Source organism: Sorghum bicolor, chromosome 1 (genome assembly GCF_000003195.3).
Source record: "Sorghum bicolor cultivar BTx623 chromosome 1, Sorghum_bicolor_NCBIv3, whole genome shotgun sequence".
Classification (NCBI taxonomy): Eukaryota; Viridiplantae; Streptophyta; class Magnoliopsida; order Poales; family Poaceae; genus Sorghum; species Sorghum bicolor.
Genome location: NC_012870.2, coordinates 69,408,246 through 69,432,603, shown reverse-complemented (window position 1 = coordinate 69,432,603; position 24,358 = coordinate 69,408,246). Strand labels below are relative to the sequence as shown.

General features: G+C 41.7%; 4 protein-coding genes across 6 annotated transcripts; 1 reads left to right on the top strand and 3 right to left on the bottom strand.

The window, feature by feature from the left end:
* On the bottom strand, positions 7,324–8,439 carry LOC8084888 (50S ribosomal protein L10, chloroplastic). The gene has a single exon (XM_002465390.2). The coding sequence runs from the start codon at positions 8,323–8,325 to the stop codon at positions 7,657–7,659; it is 669 nt and encodes a 222-aa protein (XP_002465435.1). The 5' UTR covers positions 8,326–8,439; the 3' UTR covers positions 7,324–7,656.
* LOC8081451 (uncharacterized protein YKR070W) lies at positions 8,575–13,236 on the bottom strand. The gene is made up of 11 exons (XM_002465389.2): positions 12,857–13,236; positions 12,104–12,139; positions 11,543–11,616; positions 11,343–11,383; positions 11,184–11,255; positions 10,917–11,112; positions 10,641–10,736; positions 10,437–10,504; positions 10,140–10,341; positions 9,717–9,800; positions 8,575–9,001 (listed from the first exon to the last, which is right to left on the bottom strand). Exons 1-11 carry the CDS (start codon positions 13,089–13,091, stop codon positions 8,942–8,944), a joined length of 1,164 nt encoding a protein of 387 aa, XP_002465434.1. The 5' UTR covers positions 13,092–13,236; the 3' UTR covers positions 8,575–8,941.
* On the top strand, positions 13,309–17,173 carry LOC8084887 (thioredoxin-like protein AAED1, chloroplastic). The gene is made up of 9 exons (XM_002468011.2): positions 13,309–13,604; positions 13,718–13,862; positions 13,954–13,999; positions 14,550–14,609; positions 15,392–15,428; positions 16,178–16,257; positions 16,344–16,435; positions 16,548–16,608; positions 16,766–17,173. The coding sequence occupies exons 1-9, from the start codon at positions 13,409–13,411 to the stop codon at positions 16,823–16,825; spliced, it is 777 nt and encodes a 258-aa protein (XP_002468056.1). The 5' UTR covers positions 13,309–13,408; the 3' UTR covers positions 16,826–17,173.
* LOC8084886 lies at positions 16,862–24,348 on the bottom strand. Of its 3 annotated transcripts, XM_002465388.2 has the most exons (8): positions 23,625–24,348; positions 23,460–23,543; positions 23,329–23,382; positions 20,682–20,780; positions 20,275–20,585; positions 19,544–20,172; positions 19,418–19,459; positions 16,862–18,417 (listed from the first exon to the last, which is right to left on the bottom strand). In XM_002465388.2, exons 4-7 carry the CDS (start codon positions 20,767–20,769, stop codon positions 19,447–19,449), a joined length of 1,041 nt encoding a protein of 346 aa, XP_002465433.2. In that variant the 5' UTR covers positions 20,770–20,780; positions 23,329–23,382; positions 23,460–23,543; positions 23,625–24,348; the 3' UTR covers positions 16,862–18,417; positions 19,418–19,446. The 3 variants fall into 3 exon arrangements, with proteins under 3 accessions (XP_002465433.2, XP_021302486.1, XP_021302492.1); XM_021446811.1 differs by lacking the exons at positions 16,862–18,417; positions 19,418–19,459; positions 19,544–20,172; positions 20,275–20,585; positions 20,682–20,780 and adding exons at positions 20,860–21,681; positions 21,770–22,269; XM_021446817.1 differs by lacking the exons at positions 16,862–18,417; positions 19,418–19,459; positions 19,544–20,172; positions 20,275–20,585; positions 20,682–20,780 and adding exons at positions 20,860–21,681; positions 21,770–22,269 and having other exon boundaries at positions 23,460–23,535.

Here is a 24,358-nt window from a genome sequence, read left to right as displayed (position 1 = left end):
CTACTGTAGCACTTTTGTTTTTATTTGACAAACATTGTCCAATCATGGAGTAACTATGCTCAAAAGATTCATCTCACAAATTACAGTTAAACTGTACAATTAGTTTTTATTTATATTTATATTTAATGCTCCATATATGCGATCAAAGATTCGATGTGACGGGAAATCTTGAAAATTTTTGTGAACTAAACCAAGCCTAAACCTTTTGAAAAAAAGAACATATACTTTGCTTCATTAATATTTATAAGAATAAGATGTTCTCCATTATATTTTTGACCTTCTATATAATTTCTTCTATCGAGGCATGGAATGAAGTTATATTAGCATTGTTGGATCCATGGCTCGCCTCTATCCAATCCAAATTGGACAGGAAACGGCCTTTAATTGAACACTTGAAACTTGAAAGGTTAGGCAAGTTTTAAAAGAGAGAGCGAGAAAGGTTATGCAACTTTTATTTTTGGACAAAAGCAGTTCACACAAATTTGGCAGTGCTGTACTTGTGTGTCATGTTAGTTGTGAGCTCGTGTGACCCACTCGTACATGTTAGCGGTTGTCATTAGGAGGACGGCTGTCATTAGTAATCGAGCTCCTGTCGTTTCCTGGTTAATTTTCTCGTTTGATTAAGCTGAGGATGGCGACGGCGGTGAGTCATCGGCGACCAGCACGGAATCAGCCCAGAACTTTCTAGAGCATGGAGGCTTGTACTGCATTCTTTGGTCGGTCTCGAAGGAAATAAATTAAGTATTGAAACCAATCACCCACGGCAGTCACTGTGTGTTCAGTTAATTAATTAACCAGGGATTTCCTTTGTCGCACCAGCCACATCGCAAGTTGTTTTCCCATTCCAAGCGATCAGTCTCACAGATGCTTTGCAGTCGTGTCCAGACCACCTAACAAAAAAGAGAACATTCTGCAGCGCTGGCTCCGAGTCTGAGCTGAATTTATGTTTTTTTAGTTCGTCTATAAAAGGTTATGATTACTATTTATTTCGCACTGGAAACACGTTTCATAATCACTGAGAGTGGAGATGGAAGAGTTCGGCTAGCATGTTCGCTTATCCGAAAAATCATGGCCGGAAGTAACTGATTTATTATGAGAGAAAAACGCTATTAAATGACTGATAAATTCGATAAAATAATCTCAAGCAAATAGGTTCTTAATTGGTTGTTACACGAAGAAGAACATCTCGCAACTAAGGCTCTTTTTTTCTTCAAAAAAGAAAGGCAGTAACTAAACTAGGTGAGAATTTCTGTTGGAACGGCAAACGATGTACTATTAGCAAGCAAGTTGAAAAGCACGATCAAGGCATGGGACCAAGCAAACAACACCAAATATACGCCTATTGGCTAAGGTCCATTGAAGGTTAAAGAATAGCTCTCTCCTTTTAACCACCTTTTAACCTTGGAGGTTCAAACAGAAGGACTGAAAATAAGGGATAAAAGTGCTAACAGGTGACTTTGCTTTCTTTCTCCTCTCATTTCACCCTTTAGTCATGTATCCAAATAACCCAGAGGCTAATCTTTAGTCCATTCATTTCAAGTGCTAAAGCTGGACTAAACATTAGCCAAACGGGGTGCGAATAGAGCCTAAACTAATCCATGTACGATCGTATCCCTCACCTTTGGATGCTAAAATAGTACAATTGCAATGTGGCATATCCTTTTTGCCAACCGCGTATCTAGATTCTTGTGTCCTCGCATTCTCGCCAAACAAAGGCTCTTTTTTCTTCGTACTAGAGTTCCCTACCTCTAAGAATGGACGACTTGTAGATAAGGAACAATCACAAAAGGTACCGCCATGCTTTTCTTTTAGATACACAATGACCGCAGAGGAGACAGAAACTGACATAACTAAAGCTCATTTGTTGAAGAAAAACAATTATAAAAGCCGTTTGATAGCTTCTTTTAGCTGTATCTAGCTCCTATGAAGAAGTCCTATCAAATGGTCTAGTAGGAGTTGTTGTTTTTGAGCTATTTCTAAGGCCTTGTTTAGTTCACCCAAAAACCAAAAAGTTTTCAAGATTTCATGTCACATCGAATCTTTCAGCACATGCATGAAGCATTAAATATAGACAAAAATAAAAACTAATTGCACAGTTTACTTGTAAATTGCGAGACGAAACTTTTGATCCTAGTTAGTCTATGATTAGATAATATTTGCCACAAACAAACGAAAAGTGCTACAGTAGCGAAATCCAAATTCTTTTCGCATCTAAACAAAGCCTAAGTGGAAAAAGGAGAAACCGTCATGAATTATAGCTCTTCCAAAATGACTAGCAACACTCTCAAACACACGAATAAGCGACATTTTGTTTTTAACAGTTAGTAAGTTTTACCTGAAGCGCCTTGTATAACCTAGAGTTATGGTTTTTAGTACCTAAACGACTGATGTCTGCATAAATTAAACCGTTTCTTACACATTTTTTGTATTTATGAAATACTAGTCCAAGTCGAAAAGTAGTATTCCATAGAATGCATTACATACGATCATGTAAAGAGCCAATGGAGGTGGAGATATATATTCTAGGGGCACGTCACAAATAAAACGCAGTCAAAGACTCAAGGGCCGCTAGATACAGCATCATGTAAAGAGCCAATGCAGGCGAAGATATATATTCTGGGAGCACTGACCCCCACCAAGGCACGACTACCTTTCAGTCTCAGCCCGTCGTGCAAAGTTCCGAGACAGTGAACCAGCACCAAGAGCTAACTAACGAGTCCATGTCAGGACAGGAGCAACCACGTCGATCCGGACCGGAAGCGGACCAGTGCATCTCTCGATCCACAGAGCTTATCCTATTCGCCCTGCCGTCGTTCGATCATCCGTGGGCGCGCGTGCGTTTGAGCTCGGCAAGCTTCTGTGGGTCGTTTGCAAAGATTGTTGTTGCCGAGCTCACAGAGATGATCGAGCTTGCGAATAGGTTAAGCTCTTTTTTTTTTCTCTCTCTCTCTGCAAGCATGCATTTCTCTCTGTAAAATCTTTGCAAGAAAACTTGCGCCGGGCGCCGAGCACCTTCGCGGTGCGCGCAGAGGCGGTCGTGTCGGTCGTACGACGTGGAGGGTGGCCGCCATCAGATCGATTCTACTAGAGTTCAGGGGGGGAGCGGGGCAGCAGCATCGCCCGCCTTTCCCTTATTCCCCAATCCCCAGCACGGTGTGGCCGAGACGCCGTGCTTTTCCCGGGGGTCGCGCCTGGCTTTGCATCCCGCCCGTATCTGCTTTGGCTGTGTGGCCGCGGGCCGAGCCTTTCCGTTGCTCGCGTAACCGGGCGCGCACCTGGCTCGATTCACCTTCACGTGGCTGCGGGTTCATCCTGAGGACCAGGTTTCCTCGTGCACTCGTTGCCCACGCGGCGGGCGGATGCGTCGCCGTCGCGCCGTGCGGCGTTGTCCTGATGGGGATACTAAGGCCTTGTTTAGTTCGCAGCATTTCGTTTTTATTTGACAAATATTATCCAATCACGGAGTAACTAGACTCAAACGATTCATCTCACAAATTATAGGTAATTTGTGCAGTTAGTTTTTATTTTTGTCTATATTTAATGCTCCATGCATGCAACCAAAGATTCGATGTGACGGGGAATCTTGAAAATTTTTGCGAACTAAACAAGGCCTAAGGTCTTGTTTAGATGTGTTTTTTTAGATTTTGCTACTGTAGCATTTGTTTGTTTGTGATAAATATTGTCCAATCATAGACTAACTAGGATCAAAAAATTTGTTTCACGTTTTACAGACAAACTGTCTAATTAGTTTTTGTTTTCGTTTATATTTAATGCTTCATATATCCTGCAAAATTCGATGTGACGGAATCTTGAATTTTTTTTGATTTTTCAGGTGAATAAACAAGGCCGGCCTTTGTGTTCGGCTCCGCCCGGGAGATGGCCTCTAGCTGGTCTAGATTTTGATTTTGTCATGGTGCCAGTGTGACGGCTCCTTATGATTTGGCATCGCGAGACGGTGACGGGCCGCTCCGGATCAGGCGAGAGCGTGCCTAAACGTTGCTCGTCTGACCCGACAGCGCGCACCCTTCGGATTGGTACGAATACAAAATACTAAATTCGTCCAGCAACGCAATGTCTCAGGGAATTTGAAAAGCCGAATACCTCATATCACACGTCTCTAAAACAGAAGACCGACTCATCATCAAAACATACCCTTGCTGTTGGAGGCGTGCAGCAGTGCTAGTTTTCATGAAAGAGAAAAAGAAAACATATATATTTTTTCAACCTTCATCATCAACTTGCATGTCAATTTGGTTTTTCAATGCGCCCTCTCATTGTTCTAGATAAAAAAAAATTGGTCATTTAGCTAGTTTCAAAGGTGATTTCTATTTTTTTAAAAGAATATTAAGAATATGGTTTAATTTCTAAAATATACATAACTAATTTATTTTAAATCAGAAATACTACATGAACCTAGTATCAACATTTTCTCTAAAAAAATTTATCCATTTATTGATGACATATTTAGAGTTATGTGGGACTTATTTATTTCAATTCCTATTATTTTTATTGCTTTTGATAATTTATTTAGATTATAGTTTCGCACTATACTAAACTTGTAGATCAACCAAGAGGATCTGGCGGACTATGAGTACGTAGAAACATGTGAAAGATGACACCAATCTCATAGATGCCATGCTCCACCATATGTATGGATCATATTTAGAGATGTATGGCTAGCAGCCTAGCACTTTACTTTATGTTGATTACCTTATCAAGTTAAACAAAGTAGTGCCTCAAACATGTACTCAATATAAATAGATCACAAAACAATGATGGCAGTGGTGATTCGCATGATGGCAAGTGTACGAAGTGTATTAAGGCAAGTTACATTGTGTTAGATACAGAAAAAGCGTTCAACAATTTGCTGTCCAGAGAACGATGGCTTTCAGTCCCAACCCAGCCACAACGATTATTCTCTCGAATTTGTTGCTTTTTATCCTGCTGAAACATGGGATCCACCTTTACGGATACCACCGCATATGTAGTGCCATTTAAAATTTTAGTTTCATATCCACAATCGCTATAATCGATTGATTCAGGCCTTGTTTAGTTCCGAAAAAATTTCGAATTTCGCGACTGTAGCACTTTCGTTTTTATTTTGACAAATATTGTCTAATCATGAACTAACTAGGATCAAAAGATTCGTCTTGCGGTTAACAGACAAACTGTGCAATTAGTTTTTGTTTTCGTCTATATTTAATGTTTCATGCATGTGCCACAAGATTTGATGTGACGGAGAATCTTGAAAACTTTTTAGATTTTGGGGTGAAGTAAACAAGGCCTCAGTCAGATATTTAAACCCAAAAACACCAAAACACACAACTAGATTTTCAAGTTCTCCTAGTGATATGAGATTCTCCTAATGTTTTAGCATTCAAAATTTAGTATAAATTTTCTAAGTAAATGCCTCGTAGTGAAGATTCCCTAGTGTTTTGACTAGTGGTAGTGTTTTATTACTAATTAAAAACACTAGGAGAACTCCACCATTTTGGTAGTGACTAGTGACACTCCTATGGAGGTGCAAATAGCAATTGCCATTTGCCAGCTCATGTAAAGAAAGATTGCAGATCGACGTCCGGCAACGATTGAAAATCCTCAAGCGTCAAGCTCGAGGGCAATGACAAGGCTGGGTCGCTTGTCAGTTGCCACAAGGACGCGTGCCTGATTCTGACGCTTTAGGATAACATAAATGCGCCTGAAATTAGCCAAGCAAAACAATCACCCCATGATACCTAATTGTACAATTACTCAATTAGGTTCAAAAGATACCTAATTTTACAACCGCTAGAGCATAATTATGTTCACATTATCATCCAACAAAGGTATCAGATCTTGTTCATTTTCAGATCTGATAAACACAGCATATTAATAACACTAAACAGCAAGAATTGATGCACATGGTGCTCAGATAAATTTTGGATATGTATAGACATGTACACCAAGTTCACTGAAAGTCTGTTGTAATGATGTGCTAAGTTCAAACTTTATGTATATGGTATATCGAGCGGTTGCATCTTTCAGCTGTGAAAATCGCCTCCAGTCAAAATAACAACGATTCAGTGACAAGCTTAGAATGCTACATTACTGATTAATGGGAAGATAATGAACACTGAAGACTACTACAAGAACACATTATGGAAAAACTATGGTTTCACCATTTTGCTTCACCAAGGAAAGCTCCAGAAATAGCAGGAGCATAATTCATTTGCTAACTGAGTGACTGCTGCATTGCACATAGAACAAACATATAGGTATTCATAGGCATGAATCTGTGCGGGCGTGTGGTGAATTGTGTGTATGTGTGAGCCTCTGCCAGTATTGTGTTTCTAAAAAAACAAAACATATATTTACCTGGATGGCACCATATATGTTGCAACAAACTGACAGCTCCACATATTTTCATTGCCAAATCAAACTAGTCATGATTGATGGCTACAAAAGAAAACTGAATAGAAGGTATTGTGGATGTAAATACATAACACAACCAGAAGACCAGGACCTACAAGGCTACAACTACAAGAATCTGTGCATCAAATAATGCTTCATGATACCAGAAGCAGAGCCAAAAATGCGATAATCCCTTTCCTTTGGGGGAGGGCGGCTCCCACCCTCCGCCTCTGCTAGAAATTCCATGTTCATAACCAGTACCATGTTAAAGAAAAATCCTGCAAACTGCATTCTTAATTTCTGATGCCTAAACTTTAGAAACTGCCACTCTAATGCAAAACAAACAAACAAAAAAAAACTTTAGTACCTGTTTGTCACAAAGGGTGCACTTGGTTGTCAGAGTCATGCATACAGGACTGGGATTAAGGCTTCGTTCACGGGACCTAATCCAAGAAAATTCACTGCAAACTCACCTAACTTGCAGAGTGCAACTCAAACCATTGTCATCAACCACATGACTAGTGTCCTCCATTAGACTAGATACATTCCTCAAATTAGGACAACAATAAGCTTCAAAAAAAAAAGGACAACAATCAATACCAGTGAAGGAAATTAGCACACACCAAATGGATGATTATGTGGATGTGATTTCAAAGCAAGTGAATGTTCATACAATAAAGAAATCGTGCACAGTGAATAAGAGAGTCGCTTTAGCTATCCAGAAGAATTTCCAACTCTGATTCTATTGTTACAACTTACCTGAATGCTTGAGTTCTGTCATTGCGTAAGTGGACTTTCCCTTTTACTGTCAGAGTTTTCTCTAATCTGAAACGACAGTGCAAATTTATATCCCACGACACTCCAGCGTATAAGAAAACACAAGCACTCTAGAGTTTAAGCAATCAAAATTGTTTCAGGGGCATGTACAATTCACCATGAAACCTTCCCTGGAACATTGATAGGTAGAATTGCTCTAACACAACACAAATCTAATTATCAAATCATTTGACATACTAATCAGTAGTCACCACCCTTCTCTACAACCTCATCCGATCCTAGAATACTAATACACTATGCATGGTAGAAAGAAATGGTAAGAATCACGAATGTGTTCTTTAGTCTTCCAGTTCCAGGTAAGGCCAAGCATTGTAAAATGGAAAAAATTGTGATTCAATTCAAATGTGATTGCAAGCCAATAAAGGTACAGAGAATTGTACAAACAGCAAATATGGAGTGAGGGAGAGATGACAGTCATTTCGGAACCCACTAGGCTGCGCCAGCCTCCTCCTCGAGCTTGCGCACGTAGGCGGAGAGCACAGCAACGACATCCCTGGCCGGCGCCTGCAGCGTGGCGACGAGGGACGTAGCGGGTCCCTGCAGCGCGCCGAGCAGCGTGGCGTAAACCTCGGCGCGGCTGGGCATAGTCTCGAGCGTCTTGAAGTCGCCGGGTCCGTAAAACTTGCCCTCAAAGACGGCCCCGACGAAGTCGTTGGTCTCCTCGACGCGCTCCTCCTTCTGGAAGGCGCGGTAAGGCTTGAGCGCGGTGGGTACCTCCTCGGTGTGGACGAAGAGCCAGGCATTCATACCCTTCATGCACGGCTTGAGCGCCTCCCAGGGGGTGCCCTCGATGGCTTTCCCCACCAGCGTGTTCTTCGCCACCAGCAGGCTGCAGGTCTCGGGGAGCGCGTCGCGGATTCCCTGCAGCTGCTTCACCGTCAGGCCCTCGTACTTGATACCCGCCAGGAGGTAGCACCCCTCCAGCTGCTCCCGGACGGTGGCCACTGTCTCCTCCTTGCGGCCCCGGGTGATTGCCGCGCGTATTGTGGAGCGGCGAAGGCGCTGTTGGGGACGGATCGAGGCGGCTGCGGCGTGGGTTCGAAACGCGGGGAGGGGCTTTGCGGTGGGCAGCGTGGTGGGGAGGAAGGAGGTCTCCATTGTGCGGGGCGGGAGGGCGCCGGAGGAACGGCGGGTTGGGTTGGGAGGGACGAACGGAGGAAGGAGAAAGAGTGGAGTGAAAGGGCTTATCTGTGAGAAGATGAGAGGCCCTCACGTGGACTTGGTCTACGGAAAATTTAGATTATGTGGGGCCGACTGCTCAGTGGCTCGGCTTAAGCCTTGGCTCAGTACGTAAGCTATCATCACTGGTCTTAAAAAAGGCCTAAATCTTTTTATGCGAAAAAAAGGTTAGCTCATGAATTTCTTTGAATATTATTGTACCAAATTATACCTATAATAGTACACACAACATCAAAAGAATCCAGCAGCATTTCTGTTTCGGTTCCACTGCATGGAGCCTTTTGACCTTTGTACTACATAAAGATTGTAACAAATTTAGCCTCTTCAGCACCCAAAAAAAAGTGCAAGAAAATATAGTCTGCTGTCTCTAACATGTATTTGTTGGTAGAATAAATAAGAAATAAGAGATCGACTTCCAGCCACGGATTATAAATTTACTAGACAAAAAAAAAGGGCTGTACATCTTATCTTATCAAGCATGCCAAATGACAATGATCAAGGGAGCATATAGTTAATGGCATCTTCAACAGTATCATCACTGTACACATTCCTTCTCCAGAATATAGTTGATGGCATCTTCAACAGTATCAACAACCTGAAAGGCAAACACAACTTTTATCAGAACAGCAAGCCAATTATGATGATAAATCCAGGATAACCAATGTTTCTGTTTTCATCCTAGATATTTTATCACAACAGATCGATAGTGTTGAGTCAACAAATTTCAGTTAAGCAGGAAACCTGCTATGAGAACATCCACGAGAATCACAATCCAAGGAACATAAATAACAAATTAAAAAAATTAGCTGCCAGTGAAACATGAATATAACATATTATGTTAACAAAAAATGAACTAGGTTATTGTTTTCTTATAAGAAAAAGAAAGATACCCAAATTGTAAGCCCACACCAATCACCCAGCTGAACCAGGTTAGTTCATATATTTTCTTTTTTTTAACATTAAATTCATATATTTTCTGGCGTTGTGGTGTGAAAGGACTCGCAATATAAGTTATAACACGACATCGTGCACTTTTTTCAGGTCATTACTCATTACTCGAGAGTCGAGATTTGACCCCATGCAGATCAAACTCTCTAACTGTGTGAGCTGCTCTACTACTGAGAACGCTAACAAGGCTAATAGCACTGAGACAATGAGGTTCATTATAAGATGGGCAAGTAGCTCATGGTTATTCTTAATTTAAGACTCAAACATCTGTAACATATACATATATTTTCTTGCCAAACATGTGTTACCAGATAACTTAACAGTCACAGGGTGGAACGGAAGTTTTTGGTCATAAGATATACCGCATCTGCAGGAAACTGTGGGTCGTTATCTTTTCCTCTAAAAACACCTGTCCTTGTAAGAACAGATGACCATGGGTGGCCAGCCTGGGAAGTTCAAATTACACAGGTTAAATATCTCTTGATAGGAAGCAATGGCCTCAATTAAATGTAATAGAAGAGCAACATAGAAAAAGAAAAATGTTGAAAGTGGATGGTATGTTATTCAATAGGGTAATGCTGTTTTCCAATGCATCAGGTAGCCTGTTTTTTTGCTGGACTACAAGCTAGCTGTTCAACTCTGCAAACATATATATTGTAGTGATAGGCAGTGTTGATCTCATCAAGGAAACAGATATTGAAACCTGTACAGCATCCTTGTACCATCAACCACTCCATGCAGTGAATATTCTTTTATATAAATGATAAAATGTATCAAAGAATAACCTTCATAGCTCCATTGATATCCACTTTAGGATTATCGCCAACCATGTAGATAGTTGAAAACTGACAGTCTTTTACTTCCATTGATGTCTGTGAATTAGGATACATACTTATAATAAGTTTTCCAAGTATGTTTGCTGCATTCTTGAACACAAATGGATTAGGTTTCCCATAAGATGTATACTTCAGTGGATGATCATTTATTCTGCAATTTAAGTGAGCAGAAAATGATTAATCTGGCCGCACATCCATGCTTATAAATTTGAAGTACAATGTCTCATAAATATAAAAATAGCTTACTGATTGAAGATGCTTTCCAAAGCTATCCTGAAGGCACCCATGCCAAGCCGCTCAGAAGGAAATGCAGCCTGCCATAGGATCTCAAAACTAAGTTTCTTCCAGTGCAATGGTTATCTTACTAGCATTGAACCTGGATGGAAATAAGGGAAATTGTGGCCTGTAGGGTGTTCACAGTGTAGCACCATTCTTGACCTATCATCTTACCTGGTATTCAAGATCATCAGCTGCAAAATACAAAGGAGGTTGATCCCCTTTTTCAGTCCCAGGAAGTCCACCAGTAGACAAGATGTCACAGAGTACCTTTCATATGGAATATAAAAAAAAAACAGATTATTGAACTTATGTAGCCAATCTGAAAAGGAAGTAATCACAATTTCATGTGAACAGATGCTCTTAGAGGAAAAGATGTTTATGGATCACTCAATAAGATATTATGTGAAAATGAAACAAATGCAGCACAAGAAGGTTTTCTATTAGTACCTGTAGATCTCTTCCCCAGTCAACAGGATCGCTGACAACAAACACTCCTTTAACTCGCTCTGAGTAAACATCATATGATGGGTGCACTTTCGCAAACATGTAACTGTCTGTTTGCCCAACTTTCCAAGTCTTGAAAGGAGCCAGGGGGTCAATATCTTTATAATATGATGCATATTCATCTATGGACAGAACTTTTCTGTAGACACAGATGACTCGTGAGAAATTCACACAATAAATTTGACCCATGATAGGAACATGAAGAATTACCTAAATCCGTACTCAGACATCACTACTGCAGGCTCTCCTTTTCCAACAGCAACAATAAGGTCATCTTTGAAACTGCAGAGTTCAAATAGGGGTTCCATTCAGGTGCTACAAGTCAATCAAGAAACAAGAAAGCATTGATGTAGTACTTGAAAGGCACACCGCTTCACCAGCTCTCTGTAAGGAGAATGGCCATGCACAACCTACACGCATCAGAAAAAATCATAGATGGAAATTTAACATAGCCAATGGTTGAGAAGATAAAGAAAAGAGATGCACTAATTTTCTCTCCTTTCTATAGGGATTTATTAGTTAGCTTGAAGGTCCCATTAAGCAATGACTCATGAGTACTGTAGAAGTACCTGTGCTGGAGAAATGTTGACTCCTAAAAGTTGGCTTAGCTCAAGGGCCCTTCTATGCTCTGGAACACCTCCTCCTACCAACAAATTGGTAAACCTTAATAACCTCAATAAAAAAATCAGCAACACAATTAAAAATTCCACACTCCATGCCATGGTGCCTTTGTACAACCCTTAGCTGTGATTACTGATGGCCATGTAAAAGCTATAACAAAAACTTATAATAGGATGGACTGTTCACTGTTCATACAACAATTATCTACAGCATTAAGAAGTTGACAATCAACCTTTCCAGAACAAGATTGCCTCTTAGATAGTAATTCAAAGAACAGATTGCGTTGAATGAAGATAATTCAATATTAGTCAAATAATCAAATGCACCACTAGTAAATGCCATAGAATTTGGCAGTATAGTTAAGAACAATGTCTATCGAAGAACAGGTTTCATCGAATGCATTGCTTGATGTATAGTAGGAACTTTTTAGAAATATCCCAAAAACAGGGAGCTAGTATGCAACAATGATAGGAAAACAGGGTGTGCAAATGGTATAGTGGATTACTTACCGTTAGTTAAAAACAGAAACGGAATCTTCAGGCTACCTGAAAAGGAACAAATAATGTGATCCATAAGGGCACTCCCAATGCTAGAAACTACACATAGTTTCTATATCTATTAATTTTTATAGACACTATACATAGAAACTATAGTCCCAATCGATAGTTTCTATGGAATATTTGTTTATCCAATTAGATTCATTCTCTCTCCATTCTCAGCCAATAATATCACTTTATGCCTTGGATTTCGTGTAGACATGGTTTCTAACTTTCTATGATTTTTGTTCTCTCTCTTTAATAACTACATTGCCACATCAGCAAAATGCTTAGGTGGCACTATAATTAATGTCTATAGAAACCATGATAGTTTTGCATTGGGAGTGCCCTAATCTTTAACCCTAGTAGAACCTATAGGCATAAATTTGCAAATACGAATAGCAACATTGGCAAAATAAATTACTCTCATAGGTTTGCGCTCCAGAAACGAGTAAATGATGCAGCCTAAAATATTCAATTTTAGGTCCAAATACGATTTAACCATTTAATAATGGTGTAATACACAAGACACAATGCCTAACGACTTGGACCCGTTCGACGAAATGCTCAAAAGACACGAATGCGGCAGCCGGCAGGCATGGCCAGACATCTGAGTCCACTTCGCCGTTACAAACACAGGAGCGAGACACTCTCTGAGTCCTCCTGATGAAACTACAAGCTGCTTCAATGGAATGCAGCAGAGCACGAGAAGCGCAAGGGCGTTACCTTCTTCGGAATAGAGGCGGCGGATGGCCCGCGGCGCGCCCCCGATCGGGCTTCGGCCGCGCAGGATGACCCCATCGATGTCGAACGCGATGCCGAAGGATGGCCTCGCCGGCGCTGACGCCGAGTGCGAAAAACGTTGGGCGAGATCCGACGGCGGGCGGCGCTGCACGGTCTGGAGCTCCGCCCGCGACCGCGACCGCGCTGCACGGACCAGCGCAAAGCGGAAGCCCCTCATGCTGCCCCGCCGTGCTCTGGAAGCCTACAACTCGTGTGCTCTACGGCCTTCGGCTTCTCAGCGAATGCGAGGTCCGTCTGGCTCCGCGCCGTCCGCGGCCTCGAGGCGTGCCTGGGTGCGCGCGTACTCTGGCTGACGCGTGGGCCACACCTTAGGCGCAGGCGCAGCCGCACTCTTCTTCCAAGGCTCGAGCCCACCAAGTGGCGACAGCCGCATAACCGCATCCTGGCCACCGAGATCCCACGTAACTACCCGGACTGCCAGAGCTCGCCGGCTCGCCGCCACTGACCAGGCAGGAGTAGCCCAGTGCCCGCCGCATGGCCGCGCGCGCACCGCTCGTCATGGCGCGCGCCGCCGCTAGCGCCGGCCCGCTCCCGGCTGCGGCAACCGTGGCCCCGCGCCAGCCCGCGCAGTGTCTCCGCGCGAGGGGGGCTGTCAGCGGCCTCTTCTTCGACCAGCGGACAGCGCACCCGGTCCGCCGCCTCCTCCCTGACGCCAAGTTCGGAGCGATTGGTCGGTACCCCAATCCCCTCTGTCGCTTCGATATTGTCAGTTCGGTTCTCTGAAGAAGCCTCGCGCGCCGACGCTCACTCTCTGTCACGTGCTGTGTTCGACGCGATTTTCAGGGAGCACCGCGGAGGCCGCGCCGGCGGAGGGGCTCGTGCAGAAGCTGCAGGGAGTCGAAGTGTTCGACCTGAACGGCAAGGCGGTGTCCATCGTTGATCTGTGGAAGGAAAGGAAGGCAGTGGTTGCGTTTGCCCGCCATTTCGGGTCGGTTCACCGTTATCTGGGAGTTATTCGTTGATTTATGAGTGACTGTTGTGGCTGATATGTTGGCATGCATGCCTCTGCCTGTTTGCAGATGCGTGTTGTGCCGAAAGAGGGCGGACCTTCTAGCCGCAAAGCAGGTTCCATGGCTGATTTCTCGTGCTGTTCTTCTGTAGTATCAAAATTTGCCAGTTGCCAGTGTGCAGTAACAAAATTTGAAATACTTTCCACTTTGCTTATTGCATCAAGGTGCTTTAACAAGTTTTCCTTCTAAACCTTCTAGTTGTACCTTGCCTAGTGGTAGTTTGGCAGAGGGCGATTTTTTGCATGATATATCTTCTAATGTTGTCAAAGGTGGGGGAGTTCCTTAATGCCCACCTGATATTAAATTGATCTCTCAAAAACAGGCCTTAGGTGCGAGGAGGAAGGATACAGATAATGACTTGAAATCAAAGTTGGTTTAAGAATTCCTTTTCCAGTTTTGCTATGTGTGAATCTTCTCATTTTCTTAGTTTAGTAATGTTGTTTTTCCTAGAAACAACTTTAGCAAATTAACACAATGGTTACAGGGTGTGACATATATATACGAGAGGAAAGATTAAGCCACCTTAGAACAGGCAGGCTTCTCTTTGTTGATCCCTCCATAATCTGAATTCTGAACTTATTTCTTGGCTTGCCACTAATGTGCAGGATGTCATGCAAGCTGCTGGAGTTGCTCTTGTTTTAATTGGACCAGGCAGTGTTGAACAGGTATGTTTTCATCTACAGTAAAAGAACCTCGTTTCTATATTATTTTATTAATTTGGTGCTAGTTGTGAAATGCAAAATCTATGTGCTCAGCAAGGGTGATAAGTGATTAGCCATCTTGTGCATGCAATATGTGTTGTTCGGTTCATAAGCAAGCTGGTATGCAGTTTCTAGAGCATCTTCAAGAGACCCTCTATATGGCTCTTTATCAAAAAAAAAATAGAAACAAACCAAAAAATCGTGCTCCAACAGACTTTCTAAACCACTCTCCATTTTTCCGCTCTCCAAAACCACCCTTCTCGCTCTCCACTAGTGGAGAGTTTATATTGCTCTCTAAATTCAATATATGGTAGTTCTACCATGAATTTTTTCACATAAATAAAATTATTATAGGCCATTGGAGTACAGAGAACGAAATTTAGAAAGTGTGTTGGAGACACGAGAGATTTATAAAGAGATTATTCATGGGATGGCTCTCCAATGAGATTGAAAGCTTAGAGTGGCTCTTGGAAGGGTGTCTGTTTCTTTATTTACCACGATTGAGATTGCGGTGATGAATGGCGCTTTATTTTGATCAGAAACTAGTTAACTTTAGTTTGCTAATTCTGTAAAAATCAATGTTGCCTTCCTTGAGAATATTACTTGAAGTACAACTCATGAAGATGATCTACAGCTTTAAATGAAAATTTTGGTTGGTAATTAAAATATTTTCTTAGAACTCCGTTTCTGTTGTAAATAAACTAACATGTCAGTGATTAATTGCATCTTGTTTTTTCTTGATCCAGGCAAAGGCATTTTGTGAGCAAACCAAATTCAAAGGAGGTCTGTTTCTTGAATAACCTCTACTCCAGGCCTTATTTTTTAAGGAACTATTCCAGGCCTTATGGCCACCACTTCTTTAATGAGAGTATAAATAATCATGAATATGTGCTAAGAGAATATACAAATAAATTTTATGTGCCTAATATAATAATCAAGGTGGTATCTATGAAATTATTAAGTTATTCCATGAGGTTTGGATAACAAATATGTTCCTTCCTGTCTCATGAACATTGATATATAATAATCCATGATACACAAGTGGGTGATGTTTCCTTTACAATGACTTGGTGTGGCTGTATCCAAGTATGTACTCAATTCCTGAAGTAGTACCAGTAGGAATCGCGGATCTGGGACTGAAATTTACATCCAACAAATAAAGAGTGTGTCCTACTTTTTGTTTGGAAAAGAAACCAGGTACTGATTTTTGTTAGGGCAAGGCTGTTAAGGCATCACCTAGGCAATGAGGCCTACCCAGGTCACCATATGACGCCTTGCTGTCTTAAGAACCTTGATTTGGGTGTTTCATTATAGCTGTCCAATAATAAATAAGCTAAGTAAAAAAGCACAGCTGGATCCTTTCTTTCTTTCTTTTTGCATAAATGTTAAAAATAAATCTTCTCTATTTCTCTTGATTTCCTGGTAGGTATTTAAGTGTGTAAATCTTTGGTGATGTGTATTCTGATTAATATTTTTTGCTGCAAAACTTCAACATCTATACACTGTATAACAATTCTGGTTTTTAATTACAGAAGTATATGCAGACCCAACTCACTCATCATATGATGCTCTTGAATTTGCATTTGGGTTGTTCTCTACCTTCACGCCAGCGGTAACTCTTATACTGGACTAAATTTTGCATGCTGCGTGTTCTATGTTCCCCAACATACATAAACGGTTCTTTCCATCATTTCTCAGGCTGGCCTCAAGATAATACAATTGTACAGGGAAGGATACAGGCAGGACTGGGAATTGTCATTCGAAAAGAACACTAGGACAAAAGGCGGATGGTATGTTTGCATTCTGGTTTTGCCTTTTTGCTTTCTTGTAATTCTGAGTTGGCTGCTAGAGCTTTTGCAATTGTCTTTTCTAGCATTGATCTAATGCATTTCTCTACTTTAGGTATCAAGGGGGGCTGATTGTTGCAGGTCCGGGTATCGATAACATCTTGTACATCCACAAGGTCAGTGCTTCTCATACGAAAAATTTGTTCCATTTGTTCTATTTATATAATATATGTATATAATCAATAGGGGAAAACCCCTCATGTTCTCCTCAAGAAAGAAAATCATACTATGATACTGAATGCAACTTCTCTTTTCTGGTATCTCTTTTACCAGGACAAAGAAGCCGGAGATGACCCTGACATGGAGGATGTGTTGAGAGCTTGCTGTTCCTGAAAATTAGTGCCCCCACGCCCACACAGTCACTCCATCTCTTGTTGTAAAAGTCAGGTTGTAAGTAGCCCTCATCAATCTTCAGCGATCCTGTTCAGGGTGTATGGGCCTTTTTTTCTTATATATATACGGCGCGCGGGGAAAGCCAAGCTACATGTACATATGTATGGTTCTATATAGAAATTAATAAATTTGTGGATATCTGCTTGCATGTGCTGCTATACTACTCGATGTCGCGCTGATTTTCTATTCAAGACTTGTTTAGATATAGTCGGATTGGCACCAATCTATATATATTAGGGTGGATCGAGGTGTAATTTAATTCAAAATTCGTTACAAGGTTGAAGTGAATTGGATGGCATCCAAACAAGCCCTCAAGTGTACATTGAGCTCGTCTCAGCACTTCTTCTCGATACTCTATGTAAAAAAAAAAACTTTTTAAGTTTAACTAGATTTATAGAAAAATAGTATCATTTGTTTATTATAAAATATATATTCAAAGAATCATCTAATTATACGAAGGTTATATGTCATAAACATTAATATTTAGTTATATATATTTGGTAAAAAAAATTGACTTCTGCTGAAGCGAGAATATAGGACGTAGCAGACTCCTTGATGTTCTGTCTCACTGCGGCCGAGAGCTTTGGATTTTTAACTTTTTGTACTTTTATGGTTGGCACTCCTCTGTTTGCCAGCTTTGTGTATGTTCCTACATATTTGCCATCACATTCAGTTGAGCTACTACACTTTTACCATTCTCGCTGATGTGGCATGACAGGTGGTGCTTCCGGCGTGGAACGGAGTCTGGAAGCTCTATTTTGGCATGGCAAATGACGCTGCTGCCCTCGCCCTCTTCTTCAGGCGTCGTGTGCCTTCCCCTCTCCGGCTTCGTTTGGCTGCTGGGGAAAGTAATACAAGAGAGAAATCCCCCACGCAGGGATTGGGTTGATCCCCTCCCACCAACGTGACCCAATCCCTTGATTCCCTGGCATCATTTGGATTGTGCGCCTAATTAGCTCAGTTTGGCGTTTTATTATATTGTGTTCGTGTACTACTAATGCTCATCAAAGCTAATTCAACGTTGACTTTACTGATTATTTAACCATAATTCAAAATGGTAGTGTTCTAGAATTCAGAACCGAACCATGGGAGAGCACAAAAATCAGAAAACGAGCTCTAAAATTCAAGAAAATACTAGCAAAATCCATGTCTAAAATTCAAAAATAACAGAAAATGAGCAAGAGAAGCCATTTTTCATCAGTAAAAAATAAAAAATAAATGTATTGGAAGGTGCAGCAACGATTGAAACATTATAAAAAAAATATGTCGAATGTAATCACATCACATGGTCATATACCAGAACATTCTTCACCAAGTTTCGAAGTAGCTCACGGCTAAGTAAGGAAGACGTGACCATCAGCATATTGAACTAGGGCTTGCACATGCATACACAAATTTAGGAAACAAGACATTTGTTTTCAAGATTCTTAAATAAATAAAATATTGCTAGCATCCCAGCGGTGCCGAAAGAAGTTGAACTGAAACCACTTAGACTTGCACTTGAAACGAAAGGTGCACTTTCACTTCTATTCCTGCAAGCAAAGTATTCATACTTTTAGACATTGGTGAGCAACAAGGCAAGAATACTTTTACAACTCTGAACCAAACGCCAGACTGACGAAACAGAAGACTGAAAGCAAGCTCTATTGTACAAAGTCTGAAAACTACTCTGAAAGAACAAACAATATATGATCATTCAATTCTCCAAAGTTTTTCACAGTCAGTCAGTACACTTGTATTGCTAAAAGATTTGCTGACGAGAGGCAGCGCTTAAGTCAAGTACACTTGTATCAGTGACTATTATATACTGTGCAAAGTCTGAAAACTACTCTGAAAGAAAAATTCCAAGTTTTTTTGTAAGACTCCAGGGAGATGAGCAACAAGTAGAGAACTCAAAGAACAAAATTTCTGAATCACTCTGTTGGACTATTATATACTGCACGGCTAGTTCAACACTGCAAACACCTCAAAGCAGCAAACAAATCAGCAATAATTGTGTACAGTAAACACAAAATAGCTTCCAGGTCAGTGCCATATTTCCATGACCATAAGAAAAATCTATAGTATCCGATTACATTAAAAATGGAGAGAGCATATTTTAGTGATACAACATAGTTAAAGTTTTAATGATATAAAAGGACAAGTTTAGGCCTAATCTGCAGTAGTACTGTTTCTTCAATTTCATTAGAGACTGAAATTAGCTAGTAGGTGAAATAGTAATCATCTACTGCCACTGAGATGAACTACTACAAAACAAATGCAATGGCCGGGGCAATCTTGCCATGAAACTCTACAAGAATTGGTCTAAACTTTGAACTACTACAAAACAGATGAAGGATAGGGGAACTATCAATAATATATTCAGTGCAGCAGCTTGCAAGGTAGGAGACATCTCAACCTACTGCTATCAACAATATATGAACTATTTGGATTTGGATAGCTTAGAAATTCAGTGGTTAAACATCTCACAATAATTCATAAAAATAATGTCTTAACTGTCTAAGCTCTTACTGGATAAAAACAAAGACTAACCTCTCACTCAAAACTCAATATTGTTTCCCTCATGTCTGCATACTGGTTCAAAGCAAAAGTTTTCTAGTGAGTTCTTCAAAGTAATTAAAAGATGTCAGCAAACTCAAAGACAACTAAAAAACTAACCATTTCTTCCTTATCCAAATCAGACGTGTTGGTGAATCTGCATTCATGAAGATTTCCCGGTTCTGAGCATCTTTGAAAATATCAAAGGCTTCAGCCTTTTCTTCGCCGGTGAGTTCTACCATGGTGCTGATGACACTAATGCATTGCTTGATGGAGTACTCATCCGCTCCTGATCCTGCCCTTGATTTCTCTGCAACCTCACCTTCAACTTGCTTAGTTTTTACTTCCAGATACTTCTCCATCATGTGAGCTACTTCAGCTTCCTTCTGCCTTTTCTGAACCCTCTTTCCTCCATGAGAGATAGCAGCTTCCATCTGCCTTTTCTGAACCTTATTTCCTCCATTAGGGACAGCAGGAGCATTTGCTTTTCTTGTTGCAGTAGGTCTACTGGGCTGGTCTAATATCATCACATCATCCTCATCATGAAGAGGCACCAGTGGGGATTCAAATTCTTCAGCTTGTAATCCGTCACCACCACTCATTTGTGTGATACTTGGCTCAGATGGTGTTGGGTCAGCAAGAGATGTCATGTTCAAAGATCCCTCAGCTGTGTGGCCATCATATAACTCTCCTAATCTCTCAAATAGAGGAAAAGGCTTGGACTGGAACTTGGCAGCCTTTGGATGTGACTGTTAAAATTGAAATTCAACATATTTTAGAGATATAAGTGGCAAAATAACAGCAGCAGTAACATAATTTGGAGGTAACAGAAAAGTATTTTTAGAAATTACTGTGATGATGTTTGCCCAGACAGGTGGATCAGCCACAATCATGCACAGCTTATCATCCCATGATGCCCCACTTTGCTGCCTCGCTTCTTTGAGCATCCGATATTCCCTCTTAAGTTCCTTCTCCTTGTCCTGAATCTGTTGCCTGGAAAATGAGACATGCTTGAAGTTCTGATGGAAAGATTTCACTATTCTATTCCATGCATCTGTAGACCATCCATTTTGCCCCCTATAGCAATCATTGTTGTAGTCATGGAGCAACTCAACCAATGCTTTTTCAAGTCCTAAATTCCAATGCGCTCTTGAGCGGTCCACTGCACATGTACAAGGTCATCACTTTACATGAAGATATTACAAAAGGTGCATGCAAGACAGTGCAACAATCTCAACTAAACTATATGGCTAATTACCTTTTCCACTTGCTTTAGGTGATGGTCTCTTCTTCTTTAAAGATGCAGCTTGCATTAGATGCAACTTAGGAGAGCCCCTTCCAAGCATAGCTTTGATTCCTGCTTTAGTTGAGTGAGAGTATATAGACCATTACATAAGCAGATGGCATCACAACAACAACAGCTTATAGTCAAGATGAAAATTAAATAGGTGGACAAATAAACCATTACATAATCATCCATACAAATGACTGAAACAAGCATCCAGTATTACACATGGGAAACTCTTACATAGGGCTGAAATAAAATTACATACGCATCATGAGTGGTTGTGGGTATAATCTGCCCACATACTCAATGCAATTGCATCTCTTTGGGAATTTCCATTTTCTATTTGGCTACTAAATGATGGCACATCATTATTGTATGTATTGTCCCCTTCAGGGACATCGATAAAACTACTAGGAAGGATGTTATCCGGCTGGTTCGTCAACCACCCTTCATCTCCATTGTGCATACGGATAAGATTATGGAACACCACAGCAGCAGCTGGTATCTTCACTTGGTTCTTGATAGGATGTAAGGTTCCTACTTTTAAAATAGGAAAACGCTTCTTTAGAACTCCAATTGCTCTCTCTATATGATTCCTCAAAACAGCATGACGATGATTAAACAGTTCCTTGTAATTTCTTGGTCGTTGGTGACCATGCCCAAACTCCTTCAAGTGGTACCTTACACCACGATAAGGAGCAATGAATGATGGAGTGTTAGCATAGCCACCATCGACGAGGAAAAATTTGCCCTCAGGTACACGAAAACCATGAAGCAAAGCAGACCTAAGGACCCTTGCATCAGTTGCAGACCCTTCCCAACCTGATGAGATGAAGGTGAAGTTCAAATCGAAATCACAAGCCAACATGATATTTTGGCTAAGTGTGCCCTTTCTATTCCTATATGGAGCTTGCTTGTCTTGAGAGATGGTAATAGGAATATGGGTCCCATCAATGGCACCGAGGCAATTCTGAAAGAGTGAAGTGTGTATGTTAGCTATATATATAAGTAAGGAAAAGAGGTGTATATGGCTAAGTAGAGAGTCATAATTGATTCACCTTAAAGTAAGGGAAGAACCTAGGGTCTGTGCTGATTTTCCAATGAGTTTCAGTTGCCACTATAGGTTTCACAAACTTACAAGTAAGATTTTGGATTATGTTGAAGATTGACTTAATGTGCCGATGGATGGTTTCTCCACTATGTTTGAATTGATACTGCATATCCTCATAGCTTGCATTGTGAGACAGCATATACATGAAGAACGCAAACTGCTCCTCGACTCTAATACCCCTAGTGTCCCGTAACAAATGCTCATCTCTAAGATAGGTTGCAATGGCTCTGAAGATGTTAGGCTCCATACGAAAGGCAACACAACAATCTTTCACATGTCCATTGAGTACTTCTTCAAGACGCTCCTTTCCGGACAACCTTGATGTATGCCTAGGTATTTTTTGTCGGGGCTCCCTTGTACTACCCAATAGATACAAAGCAGGTAGAAGGAAAAGCATAATCTCATCATCATCATCATCCCTTCTTTTCTTAGCTAGAGCATCCATAACTAATACAATGATGAAACCATGTAGTTCATTAGAAGGCATCACACAAGAAGGAAACTGAATCTATGATTCTGAAAGAAGGCATCACAAAAAAAGGAGAAAGGAGAAGCTACCGATAATCTACCAAAACACATGAATAGAAACAAGTTATCACACATCTGAAATTTTAAGATGGATAAAAGATAACCTCGAGCATTATTTTCCATAAGTGAAACCCATTATTTTTCCCAAGTGCATTAGGTTTCATTCAGTGTAATTGACAAAAATTTTCTAAGACATCAAAACATTGCTTCCTCTCAAATAGATATTTATTTTCATCTGCGAATCTAAAAACTAAAATGTTCTCAAATAGATTGTACCTTCTACAGAAACGATATGCTAACTTTAAAATCAGAGAGATAAATGGGTTCCACTCAAAAATGAATTCTTCAGTGCTAAGCATGTGAAAGCACTGCACAGGACACATCTGAAAGTTCAACAGAAAAAGGCCCAAACTGCCAAATATGGGGCAAGAGGGAGGCCCTCCTTTCTACTCAGATAGGCACAGATGCATATCCAAGCAAAGAATAAGTATAGCACGGTGAAACTACTAGCACAAAACAAATGTCCAAACTATCAGGAAGGCACAACTGTCAGCTTACCTAGACACTAGACAGGACCAGGAGGTCATGAATCAATTGCATCATCCACGGTAGTGTTAACTCAATTGAATCATAATACAGACTAGAAAGTTGAACGTCTATTACCATCAATTGCTGCAGTAACCAACAAAGAGAGCCAACAACATAGCAACTAAACTGGAAGTACAGATGGGTCTTTCACTATTTTCAATTGGGAAGAAGTGAAATTGGCGTCAAATTTCAACCCAAAAATTACTCCGTCCCACAAAACCAAAAATCCAAACAATTGTAGGGGACAACTTTTGAGGTAACCAGCAGCAAAACAACATATTATCATCCAACCATACTACTCGCAAGGCACCCGCAGCAGACGTATACCAATTACCAGAGCAGGGAACAGAGGAAGGGATTAGAAGGAGGAGATGGGGGACGTGGTAGCACCTCACGATCTTGGAGACCCCAGGATCTTGCCGCCGTCTCGATCTGACTCCAACCCTAGTAAGAAAAGAGATGAGGAAAAGGGAAAGGGATTGGAAGGAGGAGATGGGGGACGTGGGCTGGTGGAGGCGCACCTGATCCACCGGCCACCGCCGGTCTCGGTTGCCGACAGGGGGAGAAGGGAGCCGGCTCGTCGGCCGCCGCGGTGTACTGAAACCCTAACAAGGGAAACCGGCTGAGTAGAAGGGGAGGGAGGAGGGGATGAGTCCACCGAGAATTGGAGGCGGCGGAGAACATACCTTTTTCAAGTGCGAGCGGTGGTGTTGCCCTCGCCGGCGAGTCGGGAGCGGTGGCGGAGTCGCGTGCTGCGGGAGCGCTGGCAGAGTCGCGAGGAGGGAGCAAAGTCCCGGCCTCGGGTGAGGATATTTCTTTCTCCCTTGGATTGACGTGGTTCGAGCGGGTTTGGCTCCAACCCGGCGTCAGCCAAATCCGCAATTCTGCATCCACGTGGGCTGAAACTCCGGTGTGGGCTGGTTTCCATCCGAGACCGGGATCCATACCAATCCACGCCGATCCAAGCCTATCCAAACAAAGCCTCCCTGACGGCGTTGTCCACCCCGCACGGAGCGCGCACCAAGAAGAGGAGGAAGCCATGTCCCCCAACCTGGACAGCGCCATCAAGAGCCAGGTGTCGGCGCTGCTCCTGAGGCGTCTCTTCGGAGCGTCCCGGCGGGACGAGGCTCTTGAAATCCTCCTTCTCTTTTTCATGAGGACTAACGCTGGAAGAAAAGGGCAGCCTCGCAACAAAAGAAGAGGGTGAGGGCAGCGGCGTCATTTGTCATGCCAAAACAGGGCTCCCAGGCTCCGTTCGACGCTAGAAGCACCACCTGACATACCACATCAGCGAGAGTGGTAAAAGCGTAGCAGCTCAACTGAATGCGGTGGTAAATATGTAGAAGCACACATAAAGTTGGCAAACGGAGGAGTGCCAATGGGAAAAAAAAAGTTAAAAATCCCGCGAGCCTGTGAGCAA

What these genes read in the sequence shown, in the direction of transcription:
- LOC8084888 (XM_002465390.2), bottom strand. Translation starts at nt 8,325, where the DNA reads ATGGAGACCTCCTTCCTCCCCACCACGCTGCCCACCGCAAAGCCCCTC.
- LOC8081451 (XM_002465389.2), bottom strand. Translation starts at nt 13,091, where the DNA reads ATGAGGGGCTTCCGCTTTGCGCTGGTCCGTGCAGCGCGGTCGCGGTCG. An exon ending in CCGCCTCTATTCCGAAGAAG is followed by an intron (nt 12,140 to 12,856) that starts GTAACGCCCTTG and finishes GTTCCTTTTCAG; the next exon opens with GTAGCCTGAAGATTCCGTTT. An exon ending in CACAGTTTCCTGCAGATGCG is followed by an intron (nt 9,002 to 9,716) that starts GTATATCTTATG and finishes TTTGCCTTTCAG; the next exon opens with GTTGTTGATACTGTTGAAGA.
- LOC8084887 (XM_002468011.2), top strand. Translation starts at nt 13,409, where the DNA reads ATGGCCGCGCGCGCACCGCTCGTCATGGCGCGCGCCGCCGCTAGCGCC. An exon ending in ACCTTCTAGCCGCAAAGCAG is followed by an intron (nt 14,000 to 14,549) that starts GTTCCATGGCTG and finishes ACTAATGTGCAG; the next exon opens with GATGTCATGCAAGCTGCTGG. An exon ending in ACTAGGACAAAAGGCGGATG is followed by an intron (nt 16,436 to 16,547) that starts GTATGTTTGCAT and finishes TCTCTACTTTAG; the next exon opens with GTATCAAGGGGGGCTGATTG.
- LOC8084886 (XM_021446811.1), bottom strand. Translation starts at nt 22,267, where the DNA reads ATGGATGCTCTAGCTAAGAAAAGAAGGGATGATGATGATGATGAGATT. An exon ending in GGTTCTTCCCTTACTTTAAG is followed by an intron (nt 21,682 to 21,769) that starts GTGAATCAATTA and finishes TCACTCTTTCAG; the next exon opens with AATTGCCTCGGTGCCATTGA.